Here is a 17,406-nt window from a genome sequence, read left to right on the forward strand (position 1 = left end):
CAAAGATGCCCTCTATTTGGGATTCACATCTTTACTGTGCCAGAAGATGAGTCCAATTTCCACATTAGGTATCAGAGGCGGCAAGAAAAGGGGGCAAATGTGATATATGTTTCGGATAGCTTAGATAGGTACGTCGCTGAGAGAGGATTTAGCTTGACCAGTCTCTTCAAGCCCATTGCACACGACGTTTTACATTTGGAGCACAAGATGCGACTGCAGACGAAATTGGTTCCGCCCCTCACCTCCCCCTGCGATGAATTACGAACTCCATATCCTTTCTTTAGGCAGGTGATTGTCCCCGGATTGACCGGTCAAGCGAAGTCGTTCGCGCATGTATCATATCAGGCACTGAACGCCGACTATACAGAGTATTATGGAATTATCTAGAACCATTATGCAAATCGGTGACAAATGTATTTGGTCTCTGGGCATTGAAGGGAAAGGTCTATTACGTACGCCGCTGGTCGGTGGTGACGATAGTCATTATATAGATATATATATCATGCTTCCATTTACGGGAGGAATTACATGGATACACAAGCTGTAGTCCTAAAGAAATTGAACTGCATCACTGTGTGATAGAAAGTGACGAGACAAAGGGAATCTACCAGATGGGCATAGTTAGCTTAGCCGAATTCAGAGTCGTTATTATTGCTTTGAAGCATCCAAATTCCGAGATGATACGAAGTTGAACCCGCCGTTTAACTTCTCAAAAGGAATTAGTGGCGCTACCCGATTGGTCCAGGAAATTGATTGTGATTGACGCCAGTACATGCGGCCGGACGGCATGAATCAATTGATCAATCCCCTTATACTTTCCGTTTAATCGCAACGTCGATTCGCAGATGTTATCATACCTCCATATAACCATAGCATCCCGCAGCAAAGCTCAGGCTAGTTATTGGATTTCTTGGCTCTCAATAATTAACTCTTTACAAGAAAGAAACCTACTGGTATAGGTATTATCTAAGGCGATTTTTCGGAGTATGAATCCTTACCGTCGTCATCGTTGATTGTAAGAGATCCCGAAGGATCGGCTAGTGAGGATAGATAAAAGGCGAAACATCTGTAGATATGGCTATGATAAATATCTGAACGGGTTTCCTCTTGCACGTTGCTCTGGTGTACGACGTTGGGAATATCCAATTGAGATGGGTCTATTTGAAGCAATTTTGCCCATTCCTTTACCAAACTATCATTTTTATCACAAGGCTGTGGATTGCTTGCCTTGTCGTCAAATTCATCATCTGGCTGATCGCTATCTATATCTGAGTTAGCCTTGAGAAGCGTTCAGAGAGAAAGAGCTATAGTACCTCAGTATCCAGCTTTATCAGTACTTTTGACATCATGCCTCATCCGTGGTACTCCTTTGCTATAAGTCCACTGTGTTCCGATCGCCGCGGATCCCACCATCGCGATACCAATATTCGATGCTGTTGTGAATCCTCCCGCAGCAGCACCTCCCATCGCGGCACTTTGTAATGTGGCAAACAGACTCCCAGCTTGAACTGCTCCGATTGAAGATTGCCATACTGCAGCAAGTGAAGCCAGAACAGGCCCTGTAGCGCCAAAACCGGCAGCACCTAATATTGCGGGGCCAGCGATAGGTGCCGTAGCGAGGGCAAGTCCCGTACTACCAAAGGCTAGTGCGGCTGTATGCTCTCGAGCAAAGGACTTCCCAGAAGTGAATATTGCCGTAGTCGCACTTCTTAGGTGTTGCATGGTACTTGTAGAACACGAAGTTGAAGAACTTCGAGGTTCAAGAGGTAGGTTCATTACAATGGAGAGACTGAGTGGAGGGTCAGTATTGGCAAGGACGGAGAAGAATGAAAGTTATACTGTTGATTATGTATGGGAGTCGAGTATTATGTCATGGTATGGTGGAGCAGAAAGGGATTGGCTTCTGACGAATATTCCGAGCGTGACAATTGCTAGGACTACGGTGAGTTACTAGTCATCTGGCCTGGAGCTCCTTCTCTAGGTTTCGGCTAGTATTCAATACAATACAGTACGTGTGCGAGATACGGCATTATCAATCTTCCGTTGACTTAACTATTCAAAGAGCTTTGCTTACAAGAAATCCACGTAAGATCCCCACCACCACACTGGTACTGTTCCAGCGGCCCGTGCGTGACATTCGACATTTTACCTTGACGGGCCCTAAGGAATTGTCACCAAGTCAGGAAGCGCGCCGGAGAGTTCTATAGGAGGTATGTGTTGATGAGTTGACTAGTCAGGAATTCGACGTGCATATCATTCCAACTTCGGGGTTTACGACACCAAGGTTACGATACCCCCTGTTTGCGAATCTGCCAGACCGCCACATACCTGTGCACCACCCACCCGCCTTCACCGGCATCGCTTCTTGCATGACATTCCGCATGTACCATCAAATATCAAAAGTAATTTCCACTCGGATGCAACAATCCATTCTTGCGAGGGAGCGAGTGTTGAAAACGTTCTTTTTTTTTCTATATTTCTTATCTCCTCTGAAGACTAAGGGGAAGATAATCTGTTACTGCATTGCTATTTCTCACTGTGACAGAGCTGTTCACCTCCGAGAAAATCTGGTACTCACAAGCTAGCATTAATTTCGCATAATCGATATATTGTAGTGTGTCAGTTACCGTAATCAACTAGGCTATCTATGGGCGATGGAAAATGGCGTTGCAACCATCCCGCTTTCACTTCAAGTATGCATCATTCCTCCGTCAGTTATTCTCAGCCTTGGCTTTTTCCCCGTTCAGCTACAAGCGGACAAGACAGGCTAATTATGCCAGTCGTTGGCTCACTAACGCTAACTAAGGCCAGTCCATCTAGGTTGGGAATGAGGTAGATAAGAATCAAAACAGATAACATACCACACTATATAAATGTCCTGATGTCCAACCCGGAATTTGTCTACCCACCACAGATCATCTAGTTTCTTACATATTTATTCTTTTCTTACAGACATAACTCTTTCGAAGAGTCTCTGTCTTTCATAGTTGGACCCCAATCCTTCTCATTCACGATATCATGGTTTTGAGAGAATTGCACTCCGACGCTCTTGACAGTCTGTGTTCTCGTGAACAACTTCATCTCTTGAACGCTATCGATACGCTTCGATCCCAGGGGATTAGTCATTATGTGTCTCTACCGCAGATCATTGTGTGCGGTGACCAGTCCTCTGGAAAGAGCTCTGTGCTGGAAGCCATCTCTGGAGTTTCCTTTCCGGTCAAGAGCAATCTCTGTACCCGTTTTCCAACAGAACTTGTACTCCGGAAAGACACTAATGTCGGAGTAAGGGTGTCTATTGTACCGCATCACTCGCGCAGTGAAGTAGAACAGCAGTCGCTGGGGAACTTCTGCGAAGAGCTTGATGGGTTTGACGGACTGCCCCCGCTGGTTGATAATGCCAAAGCGGCAATGGGCATATCCACACATGGGAAAGCATTCTCAAACGATCTTCTACGAGTTGAGATATCCGGGCCGGACCGACCGCATTTGACCATCGTTGACCTGCCAGGACTTATACACTCCGAAACAAAACATCAATCTGCCGCAGATGTTCAGTTGGTCCAGGAGGTGGTCCAGTCATATATGAGGGAGCCGCGGAGTATCATCCTGGCGGTGGTCTCAGCGAAAAATGACTATGCGAATCAAATAGTTTTACGATTGGCGAGGGATGCTGATCCGTCGGGCAATCGAACCTTAGGCGTTATTACCAAGCCCGATACACTGGTCGCAAATTCTGAAAGCGAGAGAATGTTCATATCATTAGCGAAAAATCGGGACGTTGAATTTCGGCTTGGATGGCATGCGCTCAAGAATATGGATACTGACCAGGGCTCTTGTACCCTTTCGGATCGTGACAAGGAAGAACGAGACTTTTTCTCCCAGGGGGCCTGGGGAGAGATGCCAGCTCCGTTGGTAGGGGTTGGCTCGCTACGTAACCGTCTCAGCGGATTGCTCCTGCGACAAATTGCGGCTGAGCTTCCAAGTCTTATCAAGGAAATAGAAGAAAAGGAGGAAGATTGCATACAGCAATTGAAAAAGCTTGGCGAGCCCCGAGCTACTCTGGATGAGCAAAGGACGTATCTTCTGAGCATCAGTCAACACTTTCAAATTCTGGTCAAGGCTGCTGTGGATGGAACATATAATGAGGCATTTTTTGAAGATATTCAGTCTTCTACGGGGCGGCAGAAGCGGGTTCGTGCTGTGGTCCAGAATCTGACCGAGGCCTTTGCCGAGCGTCTCAATAGCCGAGGCCACTACCGCAGAATTATCGAAAACACTGATCAAATCGATGGTCGAGGAGGACAAATCACGGTGACTCGCAGCGAATTCACTGAATATATTCAGGTCCTTATGAAACGGACACGAGGACGGGAGCTACCTGGCACGTTCAATCCTATGATTGTGGGCGAACTATTCCTGGAACAATGTCGGCCCTGGACAGCTATAACACACCAACATATTCTCTCGATTTGGATAGAAGTCGAAAGGTTTATGTCGCTTGTGATAGGCTACATAGCTGATGAAGCAACCGCCGCCGCTCTCTTCGACCAGGTCATTTCGCCTGCACTACGTCAACTCAAGGAGGTTCTAACAACGAAATGCGAGGAACTACTTGCAAGTCACCAGAAAAGTCACCCAATCACCTACAATCACTACTATATGGAGAACCTACAGAATGGCCGCGCTGGTAGGCGCGCAGCAGACTTGAAGGGAATCATTCAGCGTTTCTTTGGGGTGGACGACCTACAAAAGCCGCTATACCTCTCTAAGACATACTGTTTACAGGATCTTCATGCGTCACTTCTGGAGTGTACTGAACCAGATATGACGCGTTTTGCGTCGGATGAAGCTTTGGATTGCATGCTTGCCTATTATAAGGTACAGTGAAATGCTACATTTTACGGTTTTGCCATTGTTAATGCTGACTACTGCAGGTGGCACTAAAGCGATTCATCGACGACGTGGCGGTTGAGGTTGTCGAGGTTAGACTGGTCCAGTCTCTTGCTTCTCTCTTTACGCCTATCAAAGTTTTCGGAATGCCGCCGGAGCTGGTATCTCGTATCGCTGGCGAGTCTGAAGAAAATCATGCAGTACGGGAACAATTGAGCAAGAAACTACAGATTCTCGGGAATGGTTTAAGCACTTGCCGACAATTTGTTGGAAGTCGAGGTGTTGGCACGAATTTGACAAAAGAGGTACGCCGGTTATATGACAAGCCCCGAGACCGATATGACCACGGCCCGTCACAAATCGGTTTTTCTGACCACGACGATTCACAGTATTGTGACAACTCTGACGAGATAGATGCCGAGCTAAAAACTGATATGGGTGAATCTATTAGTGAACAGTCGATGATATTCGCTTCCCAGTCAACCTCGGAGATATGGAGTCTTGAATCCGGTCAGTCTGCGGAGAAGCCCTCATGCTTGGATCCTGATAACGCCGAGCCTGAAATTGCATGTCCGGAAGAGCAGTATTACGCTGACCCGAAACTGCCCTGTAGAAAGGGAAAAAAGAAAAAGAGATCCAAGAATGTGCAGTGAGGAGTACCATATCATTCATTGCTTACTATATCTTTCAACAGGCTTTCAGGGATAATTGCTTAAATATCGCGTCTTTAACATGATTGATTCTTCGCTTCCTAGAACGAGTTATACAATAGCTTGCCAAATAATTTAGTAACACCCATTTTACCAGTATTTGATGTTCCAGAGAAGACCGGGATGATCGGAACTTGATGTTATTCGGCATCTTGCGCGAAATTTGCTGAAGAGCAGTGATGGCAGATATGGTTGGTATCCCCTTGCTAATAAACTAGACGTCTTTGAGAGGCGGAAGAACCAACCAAGTACACCACTAAGTGAGGCTATAATCTCCGTTTGGTTTTTTTGGTGAGTAACGCCAACTGTTGGTAGTCCCATCACCAACCACTGTATTTGACGGAGGGACATCAAACGAAGCAGAACAACCACCGTATCGTCAGGCCCCACTAGACCAATCGATATCATTTCATAAATACAGACAGGTTCTCACGCACAAGGACTCTAGAAACAGGTCAAAGCTTCCTGGTGGACTGCAATGAGATAAAAAATCAGTAGCAATTTGACACCATTTTCGACCGCCAACACCATTGTTTGAGGGATTCCGGGCGGAGTACCCGGAGTATGTTAGGTGTCATATCCTGCCTTTTGTTCAGTAATACTTCACGCTTCTATGACGTTGCCCGTTCGCATTTGAAAAAGACTCTCATAAAGGCCCAGCAATCCCGGAATCAATTCTCCTCTCGCGAGAATGGGAGCGGGCGTCTGCCTCGTACTATAAGTTCGTTGCGCTACGTCGTCAGTGAGATGCGTGATCATTGAAATTACCTCTACCTTGTGAAATACACAGTGCCAACGTCGACATGAGTCCGATGTAACGTTGTGCACAGGCTCCCTCCCCATGAGTGCCCATACCAAGAAATTACTGGTCGGCTTGTATGGCAGGTGAGGGTAGAGCTCGCCAAAGCCCGCCCAAGCCCATGGGTACCCGCCAAAAGCCCAACCCATGGGTATGCGGCATACCCATGGGTTAACCCATTTGACCCAACGTCAGTATAATTTCTAGTATAAATCTGATTAGTCACTAGCGGTAATTTTGGTATTTGATACTTATCACACTATTCTAACGGCAATACATTAGGTCTGACACCTTCATCATGATATGATATATATTCACACTCACTCCTGCGTTCACATTGACGTTACTTAGTTTGCCTCAGACGTTGGTTCTGCCAACCCCTCTAGCCATTTGTCGCCCAGAAATGCTCGTTAGATCTCCAATAATCTCTCACCCCTAACTAACCATGAACTGGAAGCATGAATTGGCGTTTTCTTACTGTCCTGTAGCGGGATGCGTACGGGTTTTCCGGGTTGGGTCGGGTTTGGGGGTACCCGCGGGTTGACTGACGCGCAATAAATTGATAGGTCACAAAACAACAACGCGACCAAAAAAAGTAAAAAGAAGAGACATCTTCGCTATTTATCATGAATCCTCATTCAAAGCACGATAAGGAGGCATGGCCATGGCCTCTACCACTTCGTGCTCATCGAGATCGATGTCTCATACATTCAGCCCAGCGCTTTCGATTGAGCCATCATCCGATTCATTCCCAGACTCAGACTTCCAAATATCGGTAAAGCTTCTTCAGCCAACGCTCTTGGTCTTCTGCTGAAAACGTAGTAGCCTTTTCCACATTCCAGCGAGAGTCTGGATGTCCTTGCCGACAAGCCTCCACCAACCCTGAGACGCGTCGGATCTGACCGCAGAAAAAAATTGGCTTCTTTTCGAGCCAGCCCAAGAGGATGACTTCCTAAGTTGGTGGCTCGACACTGAATATGGTCGACAAATGAACAGACACGGACGTGCCCGGATCAGATGGTCGGTTGAGTCCCATTCCGCTGAAGTCTGGAAGCAGTTCGACCAAGTGGCGGAGATACATTCAGGACGACCAAAAGTTATCTGCCGTAACTGCATGACGTTGCTAGATCACCCGCAACACAAATCACACGGGACAAGCGCAATGGGCAAACATCAGAGATCTAGCTCCTGCCGCAAGGGAAAGAAAAAGGTCTCACAGCAATCTCTTATCTCGGATTCCATCCAGAGGACCCCAGTTTCTAGTTCTAGCCCAAACAAGTTCACGAAAGCGCAACTCGAGGAACAGCTCCTGAAAACTATAACGTGCTTGCGGCTTCCCTTCCAAATTGTGGAAGATAATGAATTCCAGAGACTGCTCAACTTGGTCCGCTCTGGGCCCCAAGGAGTGGAACTTCCCTCTGCAAAGACACTCCGTCGGAGACTGCGTGAAGCTGTTGTTACCCAACAAGAAATGCAACTGAGAGATCTTCCTGAAGATGCGAAAGTTTCTCTCGCCTTGGACTGTTGGACCAGCCCATTCCAGCAAGCATTCATGGCTATCACAGTCTATTTCATTGATAAAGAGTGGAATTATAGAGAGTTGCTCCTTGGTTTCGAGCCTCTGCACGGTCCTCATTCAGGGGTTAATCTGAGCGACGTCCTGCTTCAGTTACTGCGGGAACGGCATCTTTTGAGTCGAATCTTCAGCGTAACCACTGACAATGCGACAAACAACGAGACTTTGGTCCGAGCGCTGCAAGAGACGCTTCTTTCCACTGGCGCGATCCGTTCTCGGGACTCTATTATCCGGGTTCCATGCATGGCGCATGTCATCCAGCTTTGTCTAAAGCGGCTTCTGGGGCATATCAAAGCAGCGCCTCAGAATAAAGAAGTGGCAAATGTATGGTCAGACTCACAGATGAGTTATCTCAGAAGTTCGGCTGATCATGAGGGCGTGGCTAGCACACTCGGAAAGGTCTGTTTTCTGTTATCTGGTTGATAGAAAGGACGGAGCTAATGGGGTCTTCCAATAGATCAGGTCGTTTGCTACCTTTGTTAATGCAAGTCCCCAACGGCGGGATGCGTTCCTGTGTCTTCAGTCAGGTCGGACTCGACTATTTCCAATCCACGATGTGCAAACACGCTGGAACTCGACGTTCTTGATGCTCCGGCGGGCGCGCAAGTTGCGAAACTGTATTGATAAATACTGCAATGACCATGACTACTCGCAATTCAGCATCACTGATGATGGATGGCGACAGATTGATTACCTCCTGCAATTGACCAAGCCATTCTTTCAGTTCACCATGGCCCTCATGAAGACAAAAGATGTCACGATCCACAGTGTGTTTCTCGTCTACAGAAAGCTGCTGGAACACATCGAACGGTCAAATCAACGCTTAAGCAACAAGACAACGCCATGGAAGCGGGCCATGTATGATGCATTGCTTGCTGCGAAGCAAAAGTTAAAAGAATATTATGAAAAGACCTATCGCGATCATGGGTTTCTTTATGGTACAGGAACCTTGCTCGCACCGCAGTACAAACTCTGCGCCTTTGATGACACGGAATATTCTAAATGCCAGAGCGAAACATCCAAACGCTACTGTGATTACTTGAGGAATTGCTTTGCACAGTACAAACGCGAGACGCCCGAGATGTCGTTTCGGCCGATGCATTCCTCTTGTCCACAGCAGGCGTCAGAGTTGGACCGGCTCCTCACCCCACTGAGTACTTCCCAGCTGAGTGCAAGAAGCGAATACGACGAAGTAGACCGATATTTGAGAGAGGGTGAGCGAAGACCCTGAGATAATTGTTGCCTCATGGCAAGCTGACTTCCGCAGGAACCGTCCAGCTGCCGCCGCGAGCCTATTGGAAAGAGCACGAACATGAATACCCCGTTCTGTCGCGACTTGCTCGCGACTTGCTTTCCGTTCCGGCCACTGGCGCTGGTGTCGAGCGTCTATTCAACACTGCGCGAGATATCTGCCACTATCGTCGTGGGTCGCTCAATGAATCGACCATTCAAGACCTAATGATGTACAAGTGCTCAGAGATATTTAACCTGGACATTGAGACGTTGAGCTGCCTTGAAAAATCATCGATTGAGGACGTCGATCAAGAGAGGCTCGAGGAGGAGGAAGCCATCAAAACAAGTGAAGAAGAATTTGATCCAATCAGTGATGACGAAGAGGGAGCAATTGAAGACGACGGCCGCGTACTTTCCGCTGGAGATGTAACAAGCCGAGAATGTATGATGTCAGATGTTTCTCCCACGCATGACATCCACGAACAAGATGACGAGGAAGATGACGGGGAGAAGGAGCAGAACGAGGAGGAGGCTACTGACGATGAATTGCTTCCACCCCCAATTCAGCAGCTCCGCGACAGATCTCAAAAAAGGTCCTCAGGGAGGGTCACAGTGCCATCTAGTAGACTACAAGGTTACGAATTGTATTAGGGCGGGTCACGAATGTATAGAGTATTAATATCACAATCACTTCATGAATTTCTTCGCAGATCGAATAGTAGACAGAATCCATTGACTTCTTGCACTAGACCCAGTGATTACACGGTGGTTGAGGAATATTACGGCACAAGTTTATGCAATGTGATCTATCACCTTCTTTTGCTTTTGCGGGTTACACGGGTACCCGTGTTGGGTTTTGGGCCGGGTTGACTAACTCGAAACCCGCCCGCGGGTTTGCTGACTAAGACCCGACCCAACCCGTGGGTCGGGTATCTGGCGGGCGGGTTGGTTCTTGGGCGGGTTTTGGCGAGGTCTAGACTGCACCATGCACACGGTACAAGAAGTACACTACACACTAGACTAACCTTTCCATATCACCTACGCAGCACGTCCAGTTGCTCCTAGGGAGGCTGCGGATCACGTAAACCACACGATCCCGCCGAGTTGACGTTAGTCAATAAATATTGTTATCGCTGAATGACTACAACCATGCCATGTCACCGCCGTCCGGCTGTATCGCCCATGCTGATGGACAACATTAGGAAATCTGAAACAATATAAGGGATCTATTATCCTTTACTTTAGCTCTGGCGGTTTTAGAACACATCTTGCTTAGATGGTATGTGTGAAGCTCTTTCCATTCAGTATCTCTCGTCTGTATGTATCATGTGACTTGCCGACGTCGGACGGTCGTGCACAGCGTAGCTAACTATCGCCTCGATTGAGAAGTCTTGTTGCCTTTGCTCTCTAGACTTGCACCGCGGGCACCATGACCGCCAGTCCCCTCCTGCCTGAGTTTCTCCGCACCGCCCGCCGTTGGGGCTTCTGTCATTTAGGAATCATCCCACTGGTCAAATACCTCAACCACACCCTCTCTCACTTTTTAGATTGCTTCTCGTATCACAGCCACAAGTAGCATCTGTCCAACTCAGCCTCTGGAATATCAGAATGTGGCTAATAAGGGACCCACATACCGGGAGCAGTCCGTATGCCCGGGTTCGAGCAGATGGATCAGGACCGCGTGGTCTACCATGGCAGAAGCGCGTCGGCGAATGTAATAGCGCACATCCAGACTCGTAATGTATGGGTCAGAACGACTAGCAGCTCATTTGATGTTTCTACATATTTGGAAAGTAAGGATCAGTTAAAGGATTAGACTTATTCAAGACCCTGTCTATGTGAACAAAATGTAAGACGGGTGCTTGTTATATAATGGTTTGTTGCTAAATCAAGCGATACCAATCATTCAAATTTTTGCACTTCATTTGAGATCAGTAACGAGAAGTTCTGAAACCTACATGCCGAATCCAAATGGCTTAGTATATTCGAACGCTGTTAGGGCACAAATATGAACAGAATATAACGGACTCATCACTTATCCATGGTGGCTATTGAAGCAGCAGCTAGCCACGGGAAAATGAACACCACATTTTTTCAGAAATAGCTTGCTCTATGCCTCGGAATGTACGTGAATGAAGGGTTAGGAATGTAATAATCAGAGCAACTAGCATAGCCATCCCTTGGGGCTCTCCCCTCTTTCCTATATAACCCCTAATCAAAATTGCTTAAAATACGTCCGACTATATACTGTCTACACTAAAATACTGCTATCCCTGAACAATGTCGAAGAGATTCACAGACAACGCCAATGGTTGGTTCACTGACCCTGCCTGCGAGTCTGTAAAGACGGTCACCGATGATGAATCGCCGATCGCGACGCCGGTATCCACCCTTGGACAAAAAGAGCTCGTCAACACCACCTTTCACCATTTATTTGCGTGGTGTGTCTCCTGCACCAACATTCTCCTCATTCAGTGTGCACCGAAAGTCCCACCTCCATACATGAAAGAAATCAGCGGTTCTTCCAAACCCTCTCAGCCAATATCAGCCCTAATTGCTGTTTCCTGCCGGTCGTGCGACGGAGCCAGCTTCCACAAGAGCGGTAAATCATTCGATAAATCTCCGACAACACTGAGCCTTAGCCCTGAATGGGTTTCTAATACATATATGTATCACAATCTTGGCAAACTTACACCGAGGCCAATACATATTGCGAAGCATGGTGACTGCATCATCGCCGTGCGAATGGATGAACTATCCCAAGAAATGAAACAAGGAAAAGAGAAATATCAGATTCTTGGCTTGAATGCATCTGCTGTGCGTTCCCGGTGTGTCTCTGGCGATGCAATACTAGCCCCATATGTGTCCAGTTCATTCATCTGAGGGAGATATAGCGATTTGCGAAATCGGCCCTTTTTTCAAAATAACCCGTTGTTTTCTGACTGGATGACCAAGATTTTACATTCCAAGTGTACCGGCATTTCTGTGACCTTGCTATGGTTCATACGATTACAAGTGTCCAATTTCAAGCCTAATATCCTACTCTCTAAGTCCCAATCCTGTCTACTGCTTATACCAAGACGTCCAGTTTGTTCTTGATGTTTAGGGGGCTAAGGAAGAAACATCGTTATGGGTCTCTAAGCTCCGTGTAGAAAACCCTAAAAATTTGTAAATCATTTTCCCTACCAGATAGAACCAATGGAATTAGCCATTGGAAAGCCACCGAATGACCTATTTTATCCCAGCAGGCAAACGTCATCACCCGGCGTCGAGCCACCGTGCAGCCCACCACCGGTTCACTCAACATGCAGAGGAACTGGTCAACCATTTCATAAACCCATGGACTCCAACGGTGCCTTCCTCCGGATCAAATCTTTTTTAAACTCGCTCGTTGCATAGGCTATCTCATCTACTCTACAATTGTTACTGTATCCAGCTATAATCATGCTTTAGTCTTAGTTGTCACAGAAAGCAAGACTTCGCATAAAAGGTGATCAGCAATCTCCCTACCTGGAGAAATTTTGCTCCGAATGATCCCTGCGACGAGGTGATATTGAGTGCGAGACTGGACTCAGTCAAGCGAATCTCATTTGCAAAAAAAAAAAAAAAATAACTCCGATCCTCAATCTGAGAAGCCGTAGAACCAAAAAAAAAAAAAAAAGAAAAGAAAAAAAGAAAAAACACACTGCAATGCCATTGGAGATTGTTTCCGCTATCATGGCTGCTCGATCAACATGAAAATATATGGTCGGCTTAAATGGGAACATAATAAGTGGGACGGGATAGACAGCGCGGCGACACCTAAAGATCACTTCGAGGCTCATGACGGTGACTATCGGAGATGTGGGATGTTCGGAGAAATACCAGATAAACCTTTGAAGAGGAACTATTCCTGAAGAGCCTTGCAAATGCCTGCTAAGTGAAGATCTTGCTTCCGTAATCGGCGTGCAACACTCAGACAGAGTTGACGAAAATACGAGGTTTCCAACCAGTAAGAAGGTTCGGCACAGGTAGAGCTATAGCCTATTCACAATTTACTTTCTGATTTCATTGCTATGAATGGGATTATGATGTCTCTCGCTCTGTTCCTCTTCCATTCGTGCGTCAAACACTCAATCATTCTAGTGCGGGCTCTGCACGAGGACTTTCAACAGCAGAACTAGCCTTCGGCAGCAACGCCGCTAGGCACAGCTGGTGCACCGATTGTTCGGATTAAAGAGATGTGGATCACTGCTGTGCTCCATTGTTCTAAGGCTCTGATACCCTGATCCTGGGCCGGTGGTACAGGACTGCAAAGTATCTGGAGTCTCTTATATTCAGGGATATGTTGTAAGAACGGGGCAACCAATGATTCAAACTCAATGTCGCTTCGCGTAAGGTTCGCCTGGCTGTCGGAGTAGCCCATGCATACGAAATCACACGGGCCTTTACCCAGACTAAATCAAACCAGTGTGCCTGCCTGGATAACCAAAACCCGATTATAGCTGACTGAAGTTGGTTCCCACCTTGATCCAGACCGATCTGTATCCGGCTGGAACCAATCATATACCCGATGTTCATCCCAAGCAAAGGAGCCAGAGCATATTTCGAAGAACCCATTCCCACTACAAAGCTCTTCGGCGAGTGGACGAAATAGGACAACAAGCTGAGATTTCTTATCACTGGGAGTACCAATGACAAAGGTCTGCGGCTGAGTGCTCTCACCGTCGTAACGGACAATTCTCGGCTATATGTAATGTTTATTTTGCTCCTTTCCCAAATAGAAGAGCAGGGACTAAACATACTCAGTATGTTTTAGACAAGATTTAAGACAACATGCAAAAAAGGATAACATACCGAAGCTCGATGCATGTGGTCGCGGACTAAAGTGGAGAACTTTGAATCGGGATTTCGCCATATTGTGAAGTTTCCGATTAACGTTGGTCTTTCCCCACTTTGAGCAGTCCTTAAGTCTTTGATGGATTTTTCAGATGGCGATGATACACCTTCCAGGAAACTATAACCACCTCCCTCCATATTGAGTGGAGACTAAGTGCGTTGTATATTCTTATTACTGCGGAGAGATTCGTTTGGCTCTATTGTGGTGTGAGCGGGGTAGGCACGTGATCTATCATAACACCCAGGAAGTAGGACTGCATAGCACCGGCCAATAGTATATGACGGGGTGATAATGTAGATCAGGGGTGTCATCTGCTTATCAAAGCATACTACATCTTAGCCAGAAGCGTATAAACTCAATTATACGCTATATGTAATATAAGAGGGCCATATAACGTCCAGTGAATCTTCGTCCGATATCCTGTCACGTAGTAGTTTATATTCAATCTTCACTGTAGAGTGGGGCTGTTCTGGGCTCTACATAGCTGGAGGTAATAATACTAAGGACTACCGCCCATAAGGCCTGGATTTCTTCTACATGCCCCGATCCTGTCCTCGCCCAAGCCTTTATTCTTTCATCTCCAATGAGCCAATAAGACTCATCAGGAACCCATGAGCCTAAGGCTCATTTGGAGATGTAAGAAGTGTCCCACATAAGTTACATAATTTTCTAATAGTAGAATTTCTAGCTATAATGAACCTATAGGGGATGACTATAAAGAACGGAAACACGATGTGGTCGAGAATATCCTCAGTACAGATGCTGTATGCCATGTGGAGTGGTCGAGCCTCACGGAATCACTCTCGAGCTTTACAACCGAAAAGGCCCGGCTTATAGTTTCTACAAATATCTACAGATAGCCTACTATGAAGATGAAAGACAGCTCAAATTACCTAAATGGTATGACAGTGAACTATCAAATCATGGCTTTATCAATGTGGCTTCGCATCAGTACAGGATTCCTTTAAAGTCGGAATACTCTACCCATTTACAAAAGAGGTTCCTTAAAACCTGACTCGATGGTCTAGAGACACTCGCCCTTGATTTGATGACGAAACATCTGGGATGGACACACGAAAAAATATTACTCAAATGCGCGTTGGCCCGTGAGGAGCTTCGAAATGGAACTGATGGATTCCTAACTATGTAAGTACCCCGTCATACGATTACATTTAATTTCAACTGAAGATAAGCCTGGACAGATGGAATGTACATGGATTGCGGCCATAGCTCGTGATATCATCCTCTGAGGACTCCAGGCCAGGTGTCTTAGATCATGAAAGTGGTGCGATAGATCCGTGGCCACAACTTAATGCATCATCTTGTTCATGGCAATTTCGATGTTTAGTCTGTATATTGAGCTATGCAATATCGCTGTTCTCCACTTCCCTGTTCAGGTTCCAGGCATTCTATCTGTTGAAGCGTCATACCCGGCAAAATAACATAAAGCTAATCCCACAGAAGAGTTATTGTTACTTATATAGCCCTCGAATATAGCGCATGCCAACGTCTTTCTGAGTATCAGGTATAGAAGATCCATCCACCGAAAGCGGCACACAGGAGCGGTGTTACTATTTCACGTACTTTTAGTCCAACTACGCTGTCGAAATATTCGCGATTCGAGTGCACCCTAGAACTTAGTGCGTTTGCACCCTTCATGCCAGTCCTACCACTATCCTCGCGAAACGGGAAAATCTACCACTCATTACTCTCAGTAACACTTACCTTTATCCCTGGAAAGTGCACCTAATCGGCCTCTCATACACGATTAAAATGAGAATTCCCCCATTGCTCTTGCGGGGATAATTCGAACGTGTGCTCACTACCAGCTCTCTAAGAGTCTCCAAGGTCATTGTTTTATTGAAATCAATAATAGCCATAACACTATTTCGAGGGTGCGGGGTGGTGTGGGCTTCTCTTCCTTGGCAGACAATTCCAAAATGGATGGGGCTGAGGTCTACCAATACTAAGCAGTGCATGACGAAACGACCAACTTACGCACGCTTTAACTGCCGCAACCGCAAAGTCAAGGCAAGGATGCATCTATTCCCTTGCAGGTGCTCAAAAATCTTATGGACTCACTGACTGGTCTAAAAATCTATTCAAAGCCAAGGTTGATTTATCCTCTGCTATTCCTACAGGTGATCTGATCTGCATGATGTGATCGTGTGAAGCCATGCAGTCCTTGCGCTGTGTCAGGAGAATCTGCCATGTATAGGCATGCTATCAGCGAGCAGGACCGGGACTTTCGGAAGAATTGGAAATTTTTTGGACGTTCTAAAGCAAGAAGAAATTATACTTTAAGCTGAGCTTGCAGAGATAGAATGGCTAGCGAGGATTCCCTCCACCCAAGCTACACAGAGGGGTAAGATCAAGACCAGACTAAGTGACACCCGCTCGATTCAGAAAACCACGCTCCACTTTTAGGCCTATTGCTAAAAGCGATGATGAATATGTCAATATCAGCTACGCTCATTGAACACGTATTCGCTAGAGCGGTCTGATATTAGCTAGGTTAATCAAGTACAATCACCTAAATTCTAGAATTGTGATCATCAGAAGCTCCCAAGTTATGGTATAGCCTTGTTAGCATGATCCAGTACTCAGAATCTCCGGGCACTATGGCGCGCCTATCATGATTTGGAATTGCACAGAGGCCCACTAGGCATGAAGCATAACAACGGCAGACCGCGAAAGCCCGAAGCCTCGCAGCAGGAGTGGAGACGTGTTCCTATGGGCGACGAGATAAGCCATGTCACATGCAACAAAGACCGTCCAGGCGCCCGCCCAGCAGGCCCACTATATACTGACCGGAGTATAGGCCGGCTGGAGCATAGATGCTGCGGCGACCCCAAGTTCAGATTTCAGGGTTCTGTTGTCGTAACGAGAAATAACGCAGGGGAGGGAAAAATTGAGAAAGGAAAAAAAAAAAAAGAAAGAAAAATAAGAAAGAAAGAAAAGAAAGAAAGAACAAATGATATTGATACAATGTTAGGTGGGTCTAATGAGGGAATTTATCTTTGGCCAATACTATCGCTCAATGTCGTCTGGCTTTCTATTGTAGGAAAGAGGGACGTCAGCTAACTATGGGTCGGAATCCAAGGTTTTGTGCTCCTTCTTGATCATCTTCATGGAAGTCAAAGAAGATCGGGCAAATCGCAGTGATGCACTTATTTCTTTTCGAATCCGTGAGGTTGCGTTTGCTACTCGTGTACCGAAAAGCATACTATATATAAAATAACACATGCGACGTTCTGTCGTCTCCGTGATTGCCACCATCCAGCACAAACACCATGTGTGCCGAGTCAAATGTCCAGAC

The 17,406-nt window shown here is 46.5% G+C and overlaps 4 protein-coding genes across 4 annotated transcripts; 3 read left to right on the plus strand and 1 right to left on the minus strand.

Moving 5' to 3' along the window:
- Positions 1–1,314: 1,314 nt before the first annotated feature.
- AKAW2_50515A (uncharacterized protein) lies at positions 1,315–1,776 on the minus strand (the record flags this gene model as incomplete). Its single annotated transcript, XM_041690342.1, has 1 exon — positions 1,315–1,776. The coding sequence occupies one exon, from the start codon at positions 1,774–1,776 to the stop codon at positions 1,315–1,317; it is 462 nt and encodes a 153-aa protein (XP_041543936.1).
- A 1,242-nt stretch (positions 1,777–3,018) lies between these two features.
- On the plus strand, positions 3,019–5,543 carry AKAW2_50516S (uncharacterized protein; the record flags this gene model as incomplete). Its single annotated transcript, XM_041690343.1, has 3 exons — positions 3,019–4,878; positions 4,935–5,195; positions 5,280–5,543. 3 exons carry the CDS (start codon positions 3,019–3,021, stop codon positions 5,541–5,543), a joined length of 2,385 nt encoding a protein of 794 aa, XP_041543937.1.
- Positions 5,544–7,387: 1,844 nt separating this feature from the next.
- AKAW2_50517S (uncharacterized protein) lies at positions 7,388–9,859 on the plus strand (the record flags this gene model as incomplete). Its single annotated transcript, XM_041690344.1, has 3 exons — positions 7,388–8,374; positions 8,433–9,189; positions 9,243–9,859. 3 exons carry the CDS (start codon positions 7,388–7,390, stop codon positions 9,857–9,859), a joined length of 2,361 nt encoding a protein of 786 aa, XP_041543938.1.
- A 1,629-nt stretch (positions 9,860–11,488) lies between these two features.
- On the plus strand, positions 11,489–12,091 carry AKAW2_50518S (uncharacterized protein; the record flags this gene model as incomplete). Its single annotated transcript, XM_041690345.1, has 1 exon — positions 11,489–12,091. The coding sequence occupies one exon, from the start codon at positions 11,489–11,491 to the stop codon at positions 12,089–12,091; it is 603 nt and encodes a 200-aa protein (XP_041543939.1).
- Between the last annotated feature and the right edge of the window lie 5,315 nt (positions 12,092–17,406).

This window comes from Aspergillus luchuensis, chromosome 5 (assembly GCF_016861625.1).
Source record: "Aspergillus luchuensis IFO 4308 DNA, chromosome 5, nearly complete sequence".
Lineage (NCBI taxonomy): Eukaryota > Fungi > Ascomycota > Eurotiomycetes > Eurotiales > Aspergillaceae > Aspergillus > Aspergillus luchuensis.